The 19,540-nt window shown below is 47.6% G+C and overlaps 1 protein-coding gene across 6 annotated transcripts in view; it reads left to right on the top strand.

Moving 5' to 3' along the window:
- The window catches only part of TNFRSF8 (TNF receptor superfamily member 8), a 78,672-nt gene that overhangs the window by 24,030 nt on the left and 35,102 nt on the right, over positions 1-19,540 (top strand). For 5 of the 6 annotated variants that reach the window (XM_054452386.2, XM_054452404.2, XM_054452379.2 and 2 more), the window contains 2 exons: positions 8,712-8,828; positions 15,997-16,149. In XM_054452386.2, coding sequence (XP_054308361.1) covers positions 8,712-8,828; positions 15,997-16,149 — 270 coding nt within the window. Of the gene's footprint in view, positions 1-1,789; positions 1,873-8,711; positions 8,829-15,996; positions 16,150-19,540 lie in introns of those variants that run through there. The other variant, XM_054452394.2, reaches the window with a different exon arrangement.

Raw genomic sequence — 19,540 nt, 5'->3', positions numbered from 1 at the left:
ACTCAGTTCTCCCAGGGCCCGCTTGCTGTGGTTTTTATCCTCTGGAATGGAGTGGCCCACAGTGCTCTATGACTTTTCATGGGACCCACAATCCCAGCCACAAGGAGAAAGACACTTCCTTCTCATCCTCTTCTGGCCCCTTTGACTCCAGCCTGAAAGGGCCTTGATGGGGAGTGGGTGGAGAGAAAAATGACATCTCAGGTCCCAGGCTCCCTCCACTTAAAAGCTGTGACTTAGGAAGAGAGGGCTCCCTTCTCCCCACTTCCCCTCTCTAAGGCCCAGTGCTAGCTGGGGCTGAATACTCCATATTGGTGTGGTGGGTGGGGCATTTTACTGGTGTTTTATTGACCTTGTGCTTCTGCGTAGCCAGAGAAAAAAAAGAAAAACCCACAAAAACCCCTTCTTTGATCTCTCGGGGAAATTTCTTGACATTTTGCCCGCCCTCTGCAGCCAGCACTCAGCTGTGTGGCCGGGTTTGCACGTGGGCGGGTTGGTGGAGGAAGGAAGCTGAGGGACCTTTGAGATTGAAAAGTGTAGATGTCATCGAATCCCTCCTTGTACCCAGGCCTGTGATGCCCTCTCCAGCATTCCTGAGAGCAGGTCCCCAGCCCTTTGCTTAAATACTCTTGGTGACGGGGAGCTCATTCACTGACTCATAACAATGACCATGATTCATACCGATGGAGCACACTATGTGCTGGCCACTGTGCTGGGCCCTTTACCCACCTTAGTTCCTTCAATCCTGATAAGAAATCCAGAGAGGAAACTTGGACATCGAGGGGTTCAGGGATTTGCACAAGGCCACATGTGGATCAGTGGCTCAGCCAGGCCATGAACATGACCACCTAGCGCAGTCTCCTGAGCTCTTCAGCTGTAGTTGATACCGACCCTCAAGGCCTCGAATTCGGGAGGCAGAAGAGTTTACGAGTGAAGAGCTAATGCGGGGGCTACAAAGCCCTTCCTGTTCTCCATCTTCCTGGACTACCCTCCCATTGTATGCAGACTCGCTCCCCACAGGAAGGGGTCTCTCCTGCAGATGTTTGAGGCCTGCCCAGGTTTAGGGGAAGGATGTGAGGCCAGTCCAAGTGTTAGGTAGGCAGCATGGCAGGTGTATCCCATCTTGTCCCAGGAGCTGAGGGTTCCTCCAAAGGCTGTGAACAGGAAGGAGGAGGAGGGGGTTTGTGGGTTCCCCCAGCTTCCGCTGCCCTTGGGTAAAGCTCAGCTCCGTGCATGGGCACGCCCACTTGGCATGACAGCTGCTGCCCCTGCTGCCTCCCCCTCCCCCGCCCAGTCCCTCTTCATCCTGGGCTTCAGCTGAGTGTGCTGGGCTCCCTTGTGCCCTCTGACACTGTCCCAGCAGAGCCCCCTCACAGCACCTCCTGGCCCCCCACTGTCCCTGTGTGCTTGACTCACACCTCTGCATTCCTCAGGGTCCACTTAAGTGTAGGTCCTCCCTGACCCCAGCCTGGGCCACAGAGCAAGATTCTATCTCGAAAAAAAGAAAAAAAAGAGAAATAAACATTTGATGGACGGATGGAGGGATGACCCTCCCTGACCCCAAGCCAGCTCAAAGGTCTCGGCTCTGGGCTGTTGGTGCCTCCCATGGTTCTACTTTCCTAACACTCCCTCCATGTGTCATGACTTGTCTATCGCCTTCCTGCAGGATCCCCAGCCCTGAGCCCAGGGCTTGGCACATAGTAGATTCTCAATTTTTGAAAGAATAGGTGAATGAATGAATATGGCTGACTTGCCCTGCATACTCTTCTGTGACAGCCAGCCGCTGCCTCACAGGGCCAAGCTTCCATTGTCCCCCTGGCACCTCCCTCTGCTGAAGTCAGACCAGCCTCTCTCTCCTGCCCATCCCACTCACAGGTATATCTTAGTCTTGTCTTTCTTTAAGCCTGAAAAATCCACCAGGGTTCTTTTGTGTAGGAGGAAGTATGTGGGTGTGGAAGGGAGGAAATGGAAGGCAGTAGAAGGAAATAGGACTGGCCCAATGCAGCAAGCATTTATTGAGCTCTGTTGGATATAGGGTTATTTGGGGGAGAGAAGGACAAGGTCCTGCCTCCTGGGAGCAACCCACTAGTATGGGAGGTGACATGCTTATATATATATATGATACTCCAGAGGGTATCTGTACTAAGATAGTTTCAAAGGAGGAAGAATGGGAGCTTACAGTGAGGAAAAGCCCCTATACCACTGGTCTGCATCCACCCATCCATCCATCCATCCATTCCTCTACCCATCCATCTACCCATCCACCCATCTACCCACTCATCCACTCTTCCCTAACTCATCCATCTATCTACCCATCTACCCACCCATCTACCCTTCCCCATCCATCCATCCATCTACCCATCCACCCATCTACCCACTCATCTACTCTTCCCTAACCCCTTCATCTATCCACCCATCTACCTACCCACCCACCTTTCCCCATCCATCTATCTACCCATCCATCTACCTACTCACCCACTCTTGCCTAGCCCATCCATCTATCCACCCATCCACCTTTGCCCATCCATCCATCCATCCATCCATCCATCCATCCATCCATCCATCCATTCACCCATCCATCTACCCATCCACCCATCTACTCACTCATCCACTGTTCCTCCACCCATCCATCCATCCACCCATCTACCCACCCATCTACCCTTCCCCCATCCATCCATCCATCCATCCATCCACCCACCCACTCATCCATCCACCCACCCACTCATCCATCCACTCACCCACTCATCCACCTACTCATTTATCCATTCACCTACCCACTCACTCATCCATCCATCCACCCATCAACCTACTCATCCACCCATTTACCCATCTTCCCACCCATCCACCCCCTCATCTATCCATCCACCCATCCACCCATCCACCCACCCACCCACTCATCCTTTTACCCATCCATCCACCTACTCATTCATTCATTGATTCACCCAATATGTTTTGTGTATTTGCATTCCATCAGACCCTAGAGATTCAACCATGGGGGGGAAGCTATCATCTTGCCCTCACAAACTCAATAAGACAAATATTATACCAGTTTGAGACTTTTCTATCTGCTTGTAAGAAAAGGGGGTGCCATAGTTTGAAATCCCCCAGAAGTAGACTGTTATGGGCTGAATCGTGCCTGCCTCCCCATCAACCAATTCCTATGTTGAAGTCTTAAGCCCAGAATCTCAGAGTGTGACCTTATTTGGAGATGGGGTCTTTAAAAAGGCAGTTGAGTTAAAATAAGTTCACTAGGATAGGCCCAAATCCAATATGACTGGTGCCTTTATAAGAGGAAATTAGGACACACATATACACAGAGACAAGACTGTGGGAGGACATGGGGAACACAGTCCATCTATAAGTCAAAGAGAAAGAGCTCAGAAGAAACTAGCACTGCCCATACCTTGATTTTTGGACTTCTGGCTTCAAGAACTGACAATTAATTTCTGTTGTTTAAGTCACCCTGTCTGTGGTAGTTTGTTATGGCAGCCTGAGCAGACTGATGCACAGACTTTGAGGCAATGATTTCAGTACAGTTGGTGATGCCTGGAAACACCAATTTGGAAGTAGGGAAGTGGCAGGCGGAAGGGAAGGCAGCTCATAAAGTTGTGTTAGAAAGCTAGTTACTGCTGTGGGCAACTGGGGCTTAATCCCTCTGGGGGCCTCTGGGAGCCAGTGCAGAACAGCTGAGGGTGAGGCAGCTGGGGTATTTATATGCCAGTGTTCATCAACCATTGGTGGAGCTGCTCCTGGGGTGGTACATCTTGGTAGGTCTGGCCTGCCACACCCTGGCAGAGCAGGCTCTGGGTGTTCTGAGAGGGTGATTTTAAAGGGACCCAGAGAGAGGATCTGGGTGGGGTGAGATGACCAGGAAAGTTCCATGAGAAGATGGTGTTTCAGCCTGATCTGGCTGGATGTGAAGGGTTCCCAGTGGGTGGAAGATGGAGAAACCACTTAGCCTGCAGGAAGAACATTTGTGTTAGTTTGCTGGGGCTGCTGTAACAAAGTACCACAGGCTGAGTGGCTTAAACCAGTGGTCCCCAACCTTTTTGGCACCAGGGACTGGTTTCGTGAAGATGATTTTTCCCACAAAGGGAGGTCAGGGATGGTTTTGAGATGAAACTGTTCCATCTGAGATCATCAGGCATTAGAGTCTCATGAGGAGCGCGCAACCTAGATCCCTTGCACGTGCAGTTCACAATAGGGTTTGCGTTCCTATGAGAATCTAATGCCATCACTGATCTGATAGGAGGTGGGGCTCAGGAGGTAATGCTCGCTCACCGTCATTCCCCTCCTGCTGTGTGGCCCCGTTCCTAACAGGCCATGGACTGGTACTGGTCCCCGGCTGAGGACTGGGGACCCCTGGCTTGTGGCAGCATAACTCCAATCTTCACATGGCGTTCTCCCTGTGTGTCCAAATTTCCCCTTTTCTTATTTATTTTATTTCATCTTTACTGTATTGTATTGTTTTAGAGACAGGGTTTTGCTCTGTCACCCAGGCTGGAGTGCAGTGGCACGATCATAGCCCACTGCAACCTCTAACTCCTGGGCTCAAGTGATCCTCCCACCTCAGCCTTTCTGAGTAGCTAGGAGTACAGTGTGCACATCACACCTGGCTCATTTTCTATTGTTGTAGATGGGGTCTTGCCACGTTGCCCAGGCTAGTCTCAAACTCCTGGCCTCAAGTGATCCTCCCATTTCGGCCTCCTAAAGTGTTGGGATTACAGGCATGAGTTACCATGCCTGACAATGTCCAATTTTCCCCTTTTATTTTATTTATTTTTTCTTTTCTTTTCTTTTTTTTTTTTTTTTGAGACAGAGTCTCGCTCTGTCGCCCAGGCTGGAGTGCAGTGGCGTGATCTCTGCTCACTGCAAGCTCCGCCTCCCAGGTTCATGCCATTCTCCTGTCTCAGCCTCCCAAGTAGCTGGGACTACAGGTGCCTGCCACCACACCCGGCTAATTTTTTTGTATTTTTAGTAGAGACGGGGTTTCACCATGTTAGCGAGGATGGTCTCGATCTCCTGACCTCGTGATCCACCTGCCTCGGCCTGCCAAAGTGCTGGGATTATAGGTATGAGCCACTACGCCTGACCTTTTTTTTTTTTTGAGATGGAGTTTCCCTCTGTTGCCCAGGCTGGAGTGCAGTGGTGTAATCTCAGCTCACTGCAACCTCCACCTCCCAGGTTCACGTGATTCTCCTGCCTCAGCCTCCTGAGTAGCTGGGATTACAGGCACATGCCACCATGCCCGGCTAATTTTTGTATTTTTAGTAGAGATGGGGTTTCACTATGTTGGCCAGGCTGGTCTTGAACTCCTGACCTCAGGTGATCCGCCTGCCTCGGCCTCCCAAAATGCTGGGATTGCAAGCGTGAGCCACCGCATTGGCCAAATTTCCCCTTTTCATGAGAACACCAGTCAGATTAGATTAGGCCCACCCTAGCGGCTTCATTTTAACTGGATTGCCTCTTCAAAGCCCCTATCTCCAAATAAAATCACATTCTGAGGTACTGGGGGTTAGGACTCCAGCATATATATTTTTTTGGGGAGACACAATTTAATCCATATCAACATTCAGGATGTATGAGGGGTGTTAGAGAAAAGATCAAGATGCCCAGACTGGCTGTAGTAGAGAGTGCATGAAGTGAGCAATGTACTAGAATGCCAGACTGGGAAGATGGAGACACAGTGTGAGGCCTGGGAGTGCAAGCTGGGGAATGCTGTATGAATTAGGTTGACAGAACATGTTTTAATGAAATATGTGTGAGGCCCTATGATAGGGGAGGCATTGGTGAGCAGACACAGAAAGACTTATCCTCAAGGAGCTGACTTTTTTTTTTTTTTTTTGTCTTGAGACAGGGTCTTGCTTCATTGCCCAGGTTGGGGTGCGGTGGCGCTATCTCCGCTCACTGCAACCTCTGCCTCCCGGGTTCAAGTGATTCTCCTGCCTCAGCCTCCTGGGTAGCTGGGATTACAGATGTGCACCACCACGCCTGGCTAATTTTTGTATTTTCAGTAGAGATGAGGTTTCACCATGTTGGTCAGGCTGGTCTCAAACTCCTGACCTCAAATGATCCGCCTGGGCCGGGTGCGGTGGCTCACGCCTATAATCCCAGCACTTTGGAAGGCCAAGGCGGGGTGGATCATGAGGTCAGGAGATCGAGAGCATCTTGGCTAACACGGTGAAAACCCGTCTCTACTAAAAATACAAACAATTAACCGGGCGTGGTGGTGATTGCCTGTAATCTCAGCTGAGGCAGGAGAATCGCTTGAACCTGGGAGGCGGAGGTTGCAGTGAGCTGAGATCCTGCCACTACACTCCAGCCTGGCCAACAGTGCAAGACTCTGCCTAAAAAAAAAAAAAAAAAAGACCCACCCACCTCAATCTCCCAAATTGTTGGGATTATAGACGTGAGCCACTGCACTCGATGGAGCTGACATTCTTATGGGGAATTTAGACACTGTGACGATTGAGCTCACAAATAAATGTGTGATTACAACAATTAGATGTTGAAGGGCAAGGAAATGAGTCTTTGTTTTTACTGGGCATCGCGACCAAGGCTCTGAGACAGCAATGCTTTGATTATGATGTGAAGGCTGGGTGGGAGTTACTAGGGGAGAGGAGCATTCCTGGCACAGAACCAGCTTGTGCAAAGGCCCTGGGGTGGCAGAAGGGAGCATGGCCCCTTTGGGGAACAGGGAGATGCCAGTGTGGCTAGAGATCAGAGGGCAAGGGGGACATAGGTGAGCCGAACCTCACTAGCCATGGTAAGGACCCATCCTAGGAGCAATGAGAAGCCTTTGAAAGTTTTCAGCAAGGAGTGATGGGGTCAGATTTACCTCTCGGAAAGACTACTGGGGAACTACTGAAGTGTCTGAGTTAAAGAGCGACAGCCATGAAGGTAGGTTTTTTTTGTTTGTTTGTTTGTTGTGAGACAGAGTCTCACTCTATCGCCCAGGCTGGAGTGCAATGGCGCGATCTCGGCTCACTGCAACTTCCGCCTCCCGGGTTCAAGTGATTCTCCTGCCTCAGCCTCCCAAGTAGCTGGGATTACAGGCGCCTGCCACAACACCCGGCTAATTTTTGTATTTTTAATAGAGACGGTGTTTCACCACGTTGGCCAAGCTGGTCTTGAACTCCTGACCTCATGTGATCCACCCACCTCGGCCTCCCAAAGTGCTGGGATTACAGGCGTGAGCCACCACGCCTGGCCTGTTACTATATGTTATGTTATTTTGTTTAATGCTTTGATAACCATATCCCCAATGTAGTTGGATTCCTCTGCATTCATACATATTTTATTCATGAATTCATGATTCTGTGCAGTGTCCACAGGCTTCCTTAGAATGATTAGGGGCACAAGAAATATTGAGAACCCCCTGGTCTATTTTCATTGTAACTGGCAGAAGGGCTCAAATAAGACAAAAGAGAAATAATTGGCTCCCTAACAGAGAAGCCCACAGATGTTTGAATGATGCCCTCAGGACCCCATTTCTCTCCAACTCTGGCTTCTGCTGGCTTCTGAGTCACCTCCTTCTTAGGCAAGTCCTGCCCACACCATGCCCACGCTCAGGCCATGATGACCTGGGCAGCTCTGGGCTTAACCGGCCCTTTCAGCCAGGAATCCAGTAGATAAACGGAGGACATCTTTCTGGATTGCTTTTGTGAAACTCTCAGAGATGAGGCTTATTGGCTGGCATTCCTGGGTCATGTGCCCATACTAAACCAATCACAGTGGTGAGGAACATAGCATGCGCTGATTGGCCTGCTTGGGTCATGTGGCAATCCTGAGCCAATTATATTGATGGGAAGAAGTATTCTGATTGGCCTGCTTGGGTCATGTGCTCATCCTGGAAGCAAGGTAGGCAGCGATTGCTGGGTGACTTGTTTATCTCTGAATCAGGCTGGATTAGGGTCCTAGTGGCAAGGGTGTCAAATATTTCGGCTTCCCTGGGCCACATTGGAAGAAGAAGTGTTAGTGCGGAAGAAGTGAATTTAGTCTAACACTAAGGATAGTGTTTTAGCTCATAGCTGATGAGCTAAAAAAAAAAAAAAAAAAAAAATCACACACACACAAATCTCATAATATTTTAAGAAAGTTTATGAGTTTGCGTTGGGCCTCATTCAAAACTGTCCTGGGCCGAATGCGGCTAGTCGTGAGTTGGACAAGCTTGGTCTAGACTTTCATGGTCTAAAGTTATGGCTCTCCTAATTCCTGCAGTGAGATAAGACCCCTGCAGAGAATGATGACAACCGGTGCTCATGTAGTGCTTGTTGGGTGCCAGGGACTGCTGTAGTACTTAATACATATTTATCTTCACAGTCCATTCAGTCCTTTCAAGAACACTAGGAGGTGAGTCTTATTACTAACTTAATAGTGCTAAATATATACACTTACTATGTACCCTCACGCACACACAAAAATAATGCTGACAAGGTCATTGTCACGCAATTGGCAAATGGCAGCCCTAGAATCCCAGGCCCAGCTCTTCTCTATAACTACGTTGCTTTTCCTTGCCTGCTAGGGGACCTTAGGCGAGGGTTGCCCCTCCTGGGTGTCAGCGCTTCCATCCATAACACAAGAATTGGACTGACAGTTTTCGGGGGTTGGAGGTGGAGCTGGGAGGGGCGTCAGGGATGAGAGGTGTGGGGCATTGGGTGGTAAGGCCTTTGCTAAGTCAGCCTGGCTTGGAGATTCTCTGTTTCTTTTCCCAGGGCTGTTCCCGACACAGCAGTGCCCACAGAGGCCTGCTGACTGCAGAAAGCAGTGTGAGCCTGACTACTACCTGGATGAGGCCGACCGCTGTACAGCCTGCGTGACTTGTTCTCGAGGTAAGGGCCTTGTTCTCTCTCCAGAGCCTCCTTCTAGGGAGCATGAGGGGTCCTCAGAGGAGAGGTGAAGAATCTGGAAGGTGGAGAGCATCATGATTTAATGTCTGTTCTCTGAATTGTCCTCCTGGTACCTCAGTTTACCTCTCTGCATTTGTGATTTGATATCAGCCATGACCTTTTGCATCCATACTTTCAGAGACTTAACATGTTTCCTGAAGGAGAGGACTCAGATTTTTTTGAGTTTAATCCTCACCACAGCCCTAGGGGAGGATTTCTTGCTTATCCTTACTTTACAATGAGGAATTTGAGGATAGGGAGGTTAAGGGCCTTTCCAAAGTTACAAAACTCTGGTAAGTGGCAGATCTGGAGTTTGAGTTGTGGCCTGACACCAAGAGCTGTGTTCTTTTCCTAAGACCACAGGACTTCCAGGAAAACTGTTTCAATATGACCTTTTATTGTTAGTTTATTATGGTTAGAGAATGCAGTCTGTGTGCTATCTAGTGTTTATTTTTGTGTGGATTTTTTTGGGGGGTAGGGTGGGGGAAATTTGTTGAGATCTTTTTGTGGTCTAATAAATAATAAATGATCACGTATTTTCAGTGTTCAGTGTATGGGTGTTTTAAAATGTGTATTCTGTTTGTTGCATATAAAATTCTCTATGTATCTATTTAGTTAAGCTTGTTAATTATGTTATTTAAATAATATGTACCCTTATTTACTTTTATCACCTTTATTTCTGAGAGATGTGTTAAAATCTTATCTCTCAGTATACTTGTTCATCTATTAGATTTTCGTTGTGTACTTTCTATTTTTGCTTCATATATTTCAAAGCTATGTTATTAGGTACATAAATGTTCATGAATATTATGTTTTTTTGGTGGGTTGGGCTTTTTATCCACATGACTATACCTCTCCATTCCTTGTAATGCCTTTTCCTTTAATTTCACATTTGTTTGACATTAATATTGCTATTCCTTCCTGGAAGAAGTAGCAAAGGTTAAAAAGAAAGAAAAGTAATAATAATATTGCCATTTCTTCTTTCTTTTTATTAGCATTTATCTGGTTTATCTTTGAATTTCTAAAAGTAATGACTGCATTTTATGAAATGAAAATTATAAACATTTATTATTTAAAATTCAAGCAATACAAAGAGTGTAAGGAAGAAAACAAACATTGCCCTCCCCAGCCCTCCATCTGTAGATAGCTACTATTATCATTAGATGGTTGACACGCCTCTCTACCTCTCTGTATAAAGACGGGTAGGTTAGTAACCAGACAGCCTGTACACACTTATAAAGAAGGAATTTTAAGAGAATGGCAACATGTTATTTATGGCATTAAAATAATAATATTTAATTTTAATCAAAAGTATCAGAAAAAGAAACCGAAGTGAAACAGAAGAATGCCAAACCTCAGTCAGATTAATGTATTTTCAGCAAAAGATACTGCAATTCCTTTAAAAAAAAAAACCCTCTAAAATTAAGAAAGGAGGTTATGAAAATCAGTAAGTGGTTAATAATCATTTCAGAATCTAGTATCACTTGCAGTAAAGGCACAATCTGCTAAGTTTGAGTTTTGGACAGTAGAGAATAGATTGACTCCCTGTAATGAAGAACAGAGTAATTATTTTTCCCACCTTCTCATCCTCTTCCTGACTTTTATTCCTTACACAATTTTTACTTTGTCATAATCTATAATGTTTATATTCTCATCTGCCACCATAAGTCCCTTGGCACGTTAGCCTTAAAATTTTTTATTATTCATGATGAGTTTATTTGGCACAGCTTCTCCATTCCTGAGTTTTTCACTTTGATTCATCATTTGAGTGATTGGATTACACTGTCAGGTGGATTTTTCAAGAAGGGCTCGTCTTTGCAATATTCTCTGTTATTTCATGTTTGAGGATGCTTGTCTGTTGCCTATATTTTTGTTTTGTTTTTTTTCTTTTTGAGACAGAGTCTGACTCTGTCGCCCAGGCTGGAGTGCAGTGGTGCGATCTCGGCTCACTACAACCTCTACCTCCTGGATTCGAGCGATTCTCCTGCCTCCTGAGTAGCTGAGATCACAGGGATGCACCACCACGCCCGGCTAATTTTTGTATTTTTAGAAGAGATGGGGTTTCATCATGTTGCCCAGGCTGGTCTCAAACTCCTGACCTCAAGTGATCCACCCGCCTCGGCCTCCTAAAGTGTTGGGATTACAGGCGTAAGTCACCATTCCGGGCCCAATTTCTTATCTTTAAATTTTAAGACGGGGTCTCACTTTGTTGTCCAGGCTGGCCTTAAACTCCAGGGCTTAAGTGTTCCTCCTGCCTCAGCCTCCCAAGTAGCTGGGGCTGCAGGTGCATGTCACTGCACCCAACTTACAATTTTTTTGTGTATCTCTGAGGATATAAATTATAGTCATGTATTGCTTAACGACAGGAATACATTCTGACAAACGTGTCATTAGGCAATTTTGTCATTGTGCAAGCATCCTAGATTAGTGTACTTACACACACCTACATGATGTAGCCTACTGCACACCTAGGTTCTGTGGCAGATCCTTTTGCTCCTAAGCTACAAATCTGCACAGCATGTGACTGTCCTGAATACTGTAGGCAACTGTGACACAATGTAAGTATTTGTGTATCTAAACATAGAAAAGGTGCAATAAAAATATGATATAGGCTGGGCACAGTGACTCACACCTGTAATTGCAGCACTTTGGGAGGCCGAGGAGGGTGGATTACCTGAGGTCAGGAGTTCGAGACCAGCCTGGCTAACATGGCGAAACCCCATCTCTACTAAAAATACAAAAAATTAGCTGGGTGTGGTGGCATGTGTCTGTAGTCCCAGCTACTTGAGAGGCTGAAGCAGGAGAATTGCTTGAACCTGGGAGGCGGAGGTTGCAGTGCGCCGAGATCGTGCCACTGCACTCCAGCCTGGGTGATAGAGTGAGACACCATCTTAAAAAAAAATACGATATGAAAGATAAAAAAATTGCACACTTGTATAGGGCACTTACCGTGAATGGAGCTTGCAGGACACGAAGTTGTTCTGGGTGAGTCAATGAGTAAGTGGTGGGTGAGTGTGAAGGCCTAGGGCATTACTATACACTACTGGGGACTTTATCAACACTGTACACTTAGGCTATACTAAATTTATAAGACATTTTTCTTTCTTCAATAATAAATTAAACAACTTTTTCACTTTATAAACTTTAACTTTTTAAACTTTTGGCTCTTTTGTAATAACACTTAGCTTAAAGCACAAACACATTGTACAGCTGTACAAAAATATTTTCTTTATAGCCTTATTCAATACACTTTTTTCTATTTAAAAATTTTATTATTTTATTATTTTTAACATTTTTAAATTAAAAGCTGAGACACACACACCTACATTATCTGAGGCCTACACAGAGTCAGGATCATCAGAATCACTGTCTTCCTCCTCCGAATCTTGTCCCGTTGGCAGGGTGCAGTGACTCACACCTGTAATCCCAGCACTTTGGGAAGCCGAGGTGGGCAGATCACTTGAGGTCAAGAGTTCAAGACCAGCTTGGCCAACATGGTGAAACCCCATCTCTACTAAAAATATAAAAATTAGCCGGGCATGTTGGCATGCGCCTGTAATCCCAGCTACTCGGGTGGCTGAGGCAGGAGAATTGCTTGAACCCGGGAGGCAGAGGTTGCAGTGAGCTGAGATTGCGCCACTGCACTCCAGCCTGGGCGACAGAACGAGACTCTGTCTCAAAAAAAAAAAAAAAAAAAGAAACGAATCCTGTCCCATTGGAAGGTCTTCAGGAGCGGTAACATGCATGGAGTACCATCTCCTATGATAACAATGCCTTCTTCTGGATACCTGCAGAAGGACCTGCCTGAGGCTGTATTATAGTTAACTCTTTTTTTAATAAGTAGGAGTACACTCTAAAATAATGATAAGGTCGGCTTGGTGGCTGATGCCTGCAGTGTCAGCACTTAGGGAGGCCAGGCTGGGAGGATCACTTGAGGCCAGGAGTTTGAGACCAGCCTCGGCAACACTGTGAGATCCCCATCTCTGCACAAAATAAAATACATTAGCCGGGTGTGGTGGCATGTGCCTGTAGTCCCAGCTACTCAGGAGGCTGAGGTGGGAGGATTGCTTGAGCCCAGGAAGTTGAGGTTGCAGTGAGCTGTGATCGTGCCATTGCACTCTAGCCTGGGCAACAGAGCAAGACCCTGTTTCAAAAAAAAAAAATGATAAAAAGTATAGTATAGTAAGTACATAAACCAGCAATATAGCTTTCTATTATCATTATCAAGTATTACATACGATCCATAATTGCATGTGCTATGCAGCACTTTTATACAACTGGCAGTGCAGTAGGTTTGTTTACACCAACATCCCCACAAACATGGGAGTAATGCATGTGCTACGACATTGCTGTGGCTATGACATCACCAGGCAACAGGAATTTTTCAGCTCCATTATAATCTCTTTTTTTGTTTTTTTTTGAGATGGAGTCTCGCTCTATTGCCCAGGCTGGGGTGCAGTGGCGCAATCTCGGCTCGCTGCAACCTGGGTTCAAGTGATTCTCCTGTCTCAGCCTCTCACGTAGCTGGGATTACAGGCATGCGCCACCACGCCTGGCTAATTTTTGTATTTTTTTAGTAGAGACGGGATTTCACCATGTTGGCCAGGCTGGTCTTGAACTCCTGACCTTAGTTTATCCACCCTCCTCGGCTTCCCAAAGTGCTGGGATTACAGGTGTGAGCCACCGCGCCCGGCTTCCATTATGATCTTATGAGACCATCATCATGTACGCCATCCATCGTTGACTGAAATGTTGCTCTGTGGTGCGTGAAGGTATCGTTTCTAATGTTTTGTTCTGTTTTCCCTCTTTTCTGCCTCCTTGAGTGTTAGTTCTCTTTGCATTCAGAGCTCTTCTTCCTTGGTGCTGGTTTTCCTCTGATGTTTGGTGACTTCTAGTTCTGTGCACATCATATCTCATGATGCAGGTGGTCTGCGAATGGGGCTTCTGAAACCCACCTCTGAGGGCCATGGGGCTCAGGTGGGGCTGCAATAGTCTCTTTGCAGGGAGACGCGTGGCCTCTGGCTCTGTGGCATGAGTCGATGAGGAGCTATCCAGTGCCTTTCCCCCTTCGTCAGCAAGTCCCCCTTGGTTGCATTCTGGGCTGTGGTCTCCTTCACTCTGATCTCATCTGTCTTCTGCCTTCCGTATTTCGGGGAGTTGTCTTCATTTCTGATCTGCCAAGGTTGCCCCTTCTTGGTCTCCAGGCCTGTTACATGTTAATTATCAGTTTTACCAGTGCTATTTTTGTTTTGTTTTGTTTTGTTTGAGACGGAGTCTCGCTTTTTTGCCCAGGCTGGAGTGAAGTGGGGTGATCTCAACTCACTGCAACCTCCACTTCTCGGGTTCAAGTGATTTTCCTGTCTCAGCCTCCCCAGTAGCTGGGATTACAGGCGCGCACCACCACACCTGGCTAATTTTTGTATTTTCAGTAGAGACAGGGTTTCACTATGTTGGCTGGGCTGGTCTCAAACTCCTGACCTCAGGTGATCTGCCCGCCTCGGCCTCCCAAAGTGCCGGGATTACAAGTGTGAGCCACCACTCCCGGCCTAGCTGTACTTTTTATGTCTGTTAACCAACCTGTGATTTCCTGCTTTTCTTGCCAGCAGTTGTTATTATCTGTCTCTTTGATTCTAGTCATTCTAGTGGATGTGAAGTGGTATCTCACTGTGATTTTGACTTGCATTTCCCTAATGGCTAACGGTGTGGGACATTTTTCATATGTTTATTGGCCAGCTGTGTATCTGCTTTAGAGAAATGTCTATTCTAATCCTTTGTCCATTAAAAAAATTAATAAACTATTTCTGGCTGGGCACAGTGGCTCACGCCTGTAATCCCAGCACTTTGGGAGGCCGAGGAGGGTGGATCACCTGAGGTCAGGAGTTTGAGACCATCCTGGCCAACATGGTGAAACCCCATCTCTACTAAAAATACAAAAAATTAGCTGGGCTTAGTGGTATGCGCCTGTAATCCCAGCTACTCAGAAGGCTGAGGCAGGAGAACTGCTTGAACCCAGGAGGCAGAGGCTGCAGTGAGCTGAGATCGTGCCACTGCACTCCAGCCTGGCTGACAGAGTGAGACTCTGTCTTAAAAAAAAAAAAATTAATAAACTATTTCTTAGAGCAGTTTTAGGTTTACAGGAAAATTGAGAGAAAATACAGAGTTCCCATATACCCTCTACCCCCTTCCCAATCTCCCATAGTTTCCCCTATTTTTTTGTTTGAAACAGGGTATCACTCTGTTGCCCAGGCGGGAGTGCAGTGGTGCAATCACAGCTTACCACAGCTTCAACCTCCTGGGCTCAAGCGATCCTCCCGCCTCAGCCTCCCGAGTAGCTGGGACTACAGGCATGTGCTACCATGCCTGGCTAATTTTTGTATTTTTTTTTGTAGAGACGGGATTTCACCATGTTGCCCATGTTTTATAGAGATGAGATTTCACCATGTCGCCATATGAGGGCAAATGATCCTCCTGCCTCGGCCTCCCAAAGTGCTGGGATTAAAGGCGTGAGCCACTGCACCCAGCCTCCCCTGTCACGAACACCTTGCATTAGTGTGGCACAGTTGTTAGCATTGATGACCCGATAATGATGTGTTATTATTACTAACTGAAGTCCATAGTTTACAGCAGGGTTCACTCTTGGTGTTGCCTGTTCTAGGGCTTTAGACAAACGGATGATGACACGTGCCCACCATCACCGTGGCATCCGGAATATTTTCACTGCCCTAAATGTGTCCTGAGCTCGTCGGTTCATCTCTCCCTCCCCCGAACCTCTGGCAGCTACTGATCTTTTTACTGTCTCAATAGTTTCGTCTTTTCCAGAAATGTCATGTAGTTGGAATGACAGTGTGTGGCCTTTTCAGACTGGTGTCTTTCATTTAGCAATATGTATCTAAGTTTCCTCCATGTCTTTTTTTAATTTTTTTGCATTTTAAAAAATTGGTACATTAATTTATTTTATTTTTTAATCCAATTTTAGTAGTCACCAGGGGGTTGAGCTGGGAGGCGGAGGCTGCATTGCAGACTGCACCTGCCCTCTCCCCCTCATCTCAAGAGCTATCGGAGAGATGCCTTCCTTCTGTTCCCCTCTGTGACCCCTGTCTGTGTCCCTTAGACGACCTCGTGGAGAAGACGCCGTGTGCATGGAACTCCTCCCGTGTCTGCGAATGTCGACCTGGCATGTTCTGTGCCACGTCTGTCGTCAACTCCTGTGCCCGCTGCTTCTTCCATTCGGTCTGTCCAGCAGGGATGATTGTCAAGTTCCCAGGTCAGTGTCCCCACCCTTGACTCAGGACAGAGATCTATCCTGTTGCTGCTGCACCTTCCGCCCACCCCAGTGTACTATTGACTTCCGACCTCCCGCTTCCCGGAGCCTGTTGGACAGATCATGTCTCCTTTGGCGATGGGCCAGGGATGTACCCAGCACCCAGCCCTTCTGCTGCCCTCCCCCACCTTGTGTTCCAGGTGCAGAGAGACCCTGCTGTCCCCTGGCATAGACCTGGCTGGAGGTGGTCTTGCTTTGGTTTGAGGCTCAAGGCAGAAGTTATCTGATGCCCCATAAACAAGAAGGAAACCTCAAGTCTCTGTCCTGGGAGTTTCCTAGAAGATTGGCGTTGGCTTCCCCCTTTCAGGTTCAGGGCATTGGGAGTTAGAGGTGCTGAGAGATCTGGCCCCAGGCTCAAGACTTGAGAAACTTGGGCTTCTTTTCCAACTTATCGTGTGACCTCAGACAAGTTTCTTACCTCTCTGACTTCTACTTCTCTGATACTACAAGGTGTCAGGGCTGCTTTTAACCAGAGAAGGGGTATGGGCCACAGAACCTGTCTGGGTGGCGTTGGGACCATCTTCCAGAAGGGAGGCATGAAGAGTGGGTGGGCTTTGGAGCACAGCACAGAGTGGCTGCCGAAGCTGCAGACTGTATGGAGTGGGGGAGATGGGCTCAGAGGCAGCCCTGTGTCCACTGAGGAGAAAAGTGCCACAAAGTGCCTGTGGTCCCTCCCCCAACCAGGTCCTTCTCTGGAGTCCCATGCCCTGTTGTGCAAACCTGGGGATTGGCAGTCACCCCCATCGCTACCACTGCCTGCCCCTTTTGTCCTTCCCCCCTTCCCTCATCCTTCACAGCCAGCCCATCCTTGAGTCCTGTAGACTTGGCCGCCAATTATCTTCCCCACCTTCTCACCCCGAATTCCTTCTCTTATACAGCCCCCATGGCAGACAGCCAGAATGACCCTTGCAAGACCAAATCTGAATCTGATCCTCTCTCTCTCACACTCTCACTCTCTCTCTCTCTCTCTCTCTCTCTCTCACACACACACACACACACACACACACACACACGGATATATACCTGAAATGCTTCAGTATCTTCCTGTTACTCTAAAGATAAGGACACAAGGCCAGGTGTGGTGGCTCATGCCTGTAATCCCAGCACTTTGGGAGGCCGAGGCAGGCAGATCACTTGAGGTCAGGAGTTCAAGACCAGCCTGGCCAACATGGTGAAACCTCATCTCTACTAAAAATACAAAAATTAGCCAGGACTGGCGGCAGGTGCCTGTAATTCCAGTTACTCAGGAGGCTGAGGCAGGAGAACCACTTGAACCTGGGAGGCGGTGGTTGCAGTGAGCTGAGATTGAGCCATTGCACTCCAGCCTGGGTGACAAGAGCAAGACTCCGTCTCAAAAAAAAAAAAAAAAGAAAAAAGAAAACTCCAGGGACTCACCAATGTGACCTTCAGGTCCCAATGCCCCCAGTTGACCTGCCTTCTTCTCTTCATCTTTCAGAGCCTTTTTACATTTATTTTGTACATAATGTCCAGGGCTTTTAGCGGTTCTTCGCGGGAGGATGAGGGGAAAACGTGTCTATGCCATCTTCCCAGAATCAGAGTCTCAGGATGTGATCCCAACACAGCCCCCTCCTTTCTCCCTGCCTCAGCTCTCAGCACCAAGCCCTCTCTGGGCTCCACCTGCACTGCCCTTCTTCCAGGTTGGAGGACGTATGTGCTTCTGTGTCCCACCCGGCCTCTGCATGTGCTATTCTCTCTGTCGGAGACACACTTCCCTCCCCATTCACTTAGTCAAATCCTACTCAGCCCTGAGCTCTCCACCCCACTTCCTCAAGAGGTCTTCCCTGGCCTCTCACTAGGGAAGCTGGTAGCACTGTGTCCTTTGCAAATGTGGATACATACCTCTCTCTGTCTCTTGATCAATGTCTGTCTCCCTCCCTGGCTGGAAGCTTCCTGAGGGCAAAGACCATGCCCCTGGTGTCCATCAACATCTCCCCACGGCCCGATCAAATGCTAGGCATGGCACCTGCTCCCCATAGAGTTTCGCTGAATTAAGATATGGGGGCACCTGACAGGGAGATCCAAGCTGGGGGTGGATGGAGTTCAAATCTGGTCAAATTCCAGGTCAGGGGAGAGCGCTCTGCTAAGGAATGATGGAGGCCTCCACCCATAAGCAGGGGAGAGTACTGGAGTGGACTGGGCAGCAGATACGTAGGATTTTGCAAAGATTTGCAACTGTGAGGCATGTTCCTACCTGTCTCTGGACCTCAGTCTCCCCATCTCTCAAATAAGGAGGTATAACTGAAGGCCTTGGGGGCCTCTCCAAAAAGGCCAAACTTCCCAAAAGTTTCCAGCTCAGAAACTTCTGCGTCTTTGTGAAAAACATCTTGAGTTCAGTTGTTCCAGCCAAGGCTTCCTGCTGGAGGGACTGTCTGGGCGGTGTTCCTGAGACTGCCACTTGGCGGCGCAAGAGGCCTCCCTTTGCCGCCCCTGGACCTGAGCTGCCCAATGCAGTGCCACTGGCCCGTCGCACGTGGCCACACACTGAAAGTGCAGCTAGGGGCCGGGTGCGGTGGTTCACACCTGTAATCCCAGCATTTTGGGAGGCTGAGGCAGGCGGATCACTTGAATCAGGAGTTCGAGACCAGCCTGGCCAACGTGGTGAAACCTCGTCTCTACTAAAAATACAAAAGTTGGCAAGGTTTGGTGGCGGGTGCTTGAAATCTCAACTACTCGGGAGGCTGAGGCATGAGAATTGCTTGAATTCGGGAGATGGAGGTTGCAGTGAGCTGAGATTGTGCCACTGCACTCCAACCTGGCGACAGAGTTAGACTCTGTTTCCAAAAAACCCAATAAAAAATAAAAAAAATGTAGCTAGGTCTGCATTGAGAAGTGCTGTGTGTACAATATGCACTGGATTTCGAAAACTTAGTATAAACAAGAATATAATTAATTATCTTTTGTATTGATTGCTTGCAAACATGGTAATATTTGAGATATACTCGGTTAAATAAATATACTATGAAAATTAATTGCACTTATTTCTTTTTACCTTTTAAAGTGTGGCTCCTAGAATATTTGAGCTGACCTGTGTGACTCACATATTTCTGTTGGACAGCACTGTTTTAGAAGTGTTCTAATCTCAGCTGCCAAACCCTGGTTAATCTCTGGGGTCCCCTGTGGACTAACCCATGGGGCAGCTCTCCGGGGTTGTTGTTTTTTTTCCAGCTGTAAAATAGAAAGCAGTTTCTGCCTCCAGTCAGCCAAGCCCCATGCTAAGAGCCTTCACTGGCTGTCTCTCCTGAAATTCTCAAGTCTCCATAAGACAGACAGTATTAGCCCCATTTTCCAGGTGTGGAAATCGAGGTCTGGAGAT

This window comes from Pongo pygmaeus, chromosome 1, assembly GCF_028885625.2.
Source record: "Pongo pygmaeus isolate AG05252 chromosome 1, NHGRI_mPonPyg2-v2.0_pri, whole genome shotgun sequence".
Classification (NCBI taxonomy): Eukaryota; Metazoa; Chordata; class Mammalia; order Primates; family Hominidae; genus Pongo; species Pongo pygmaeus.
This window is presented reverse-complemented; position numbering and strand designations above follow the sequence as displayed.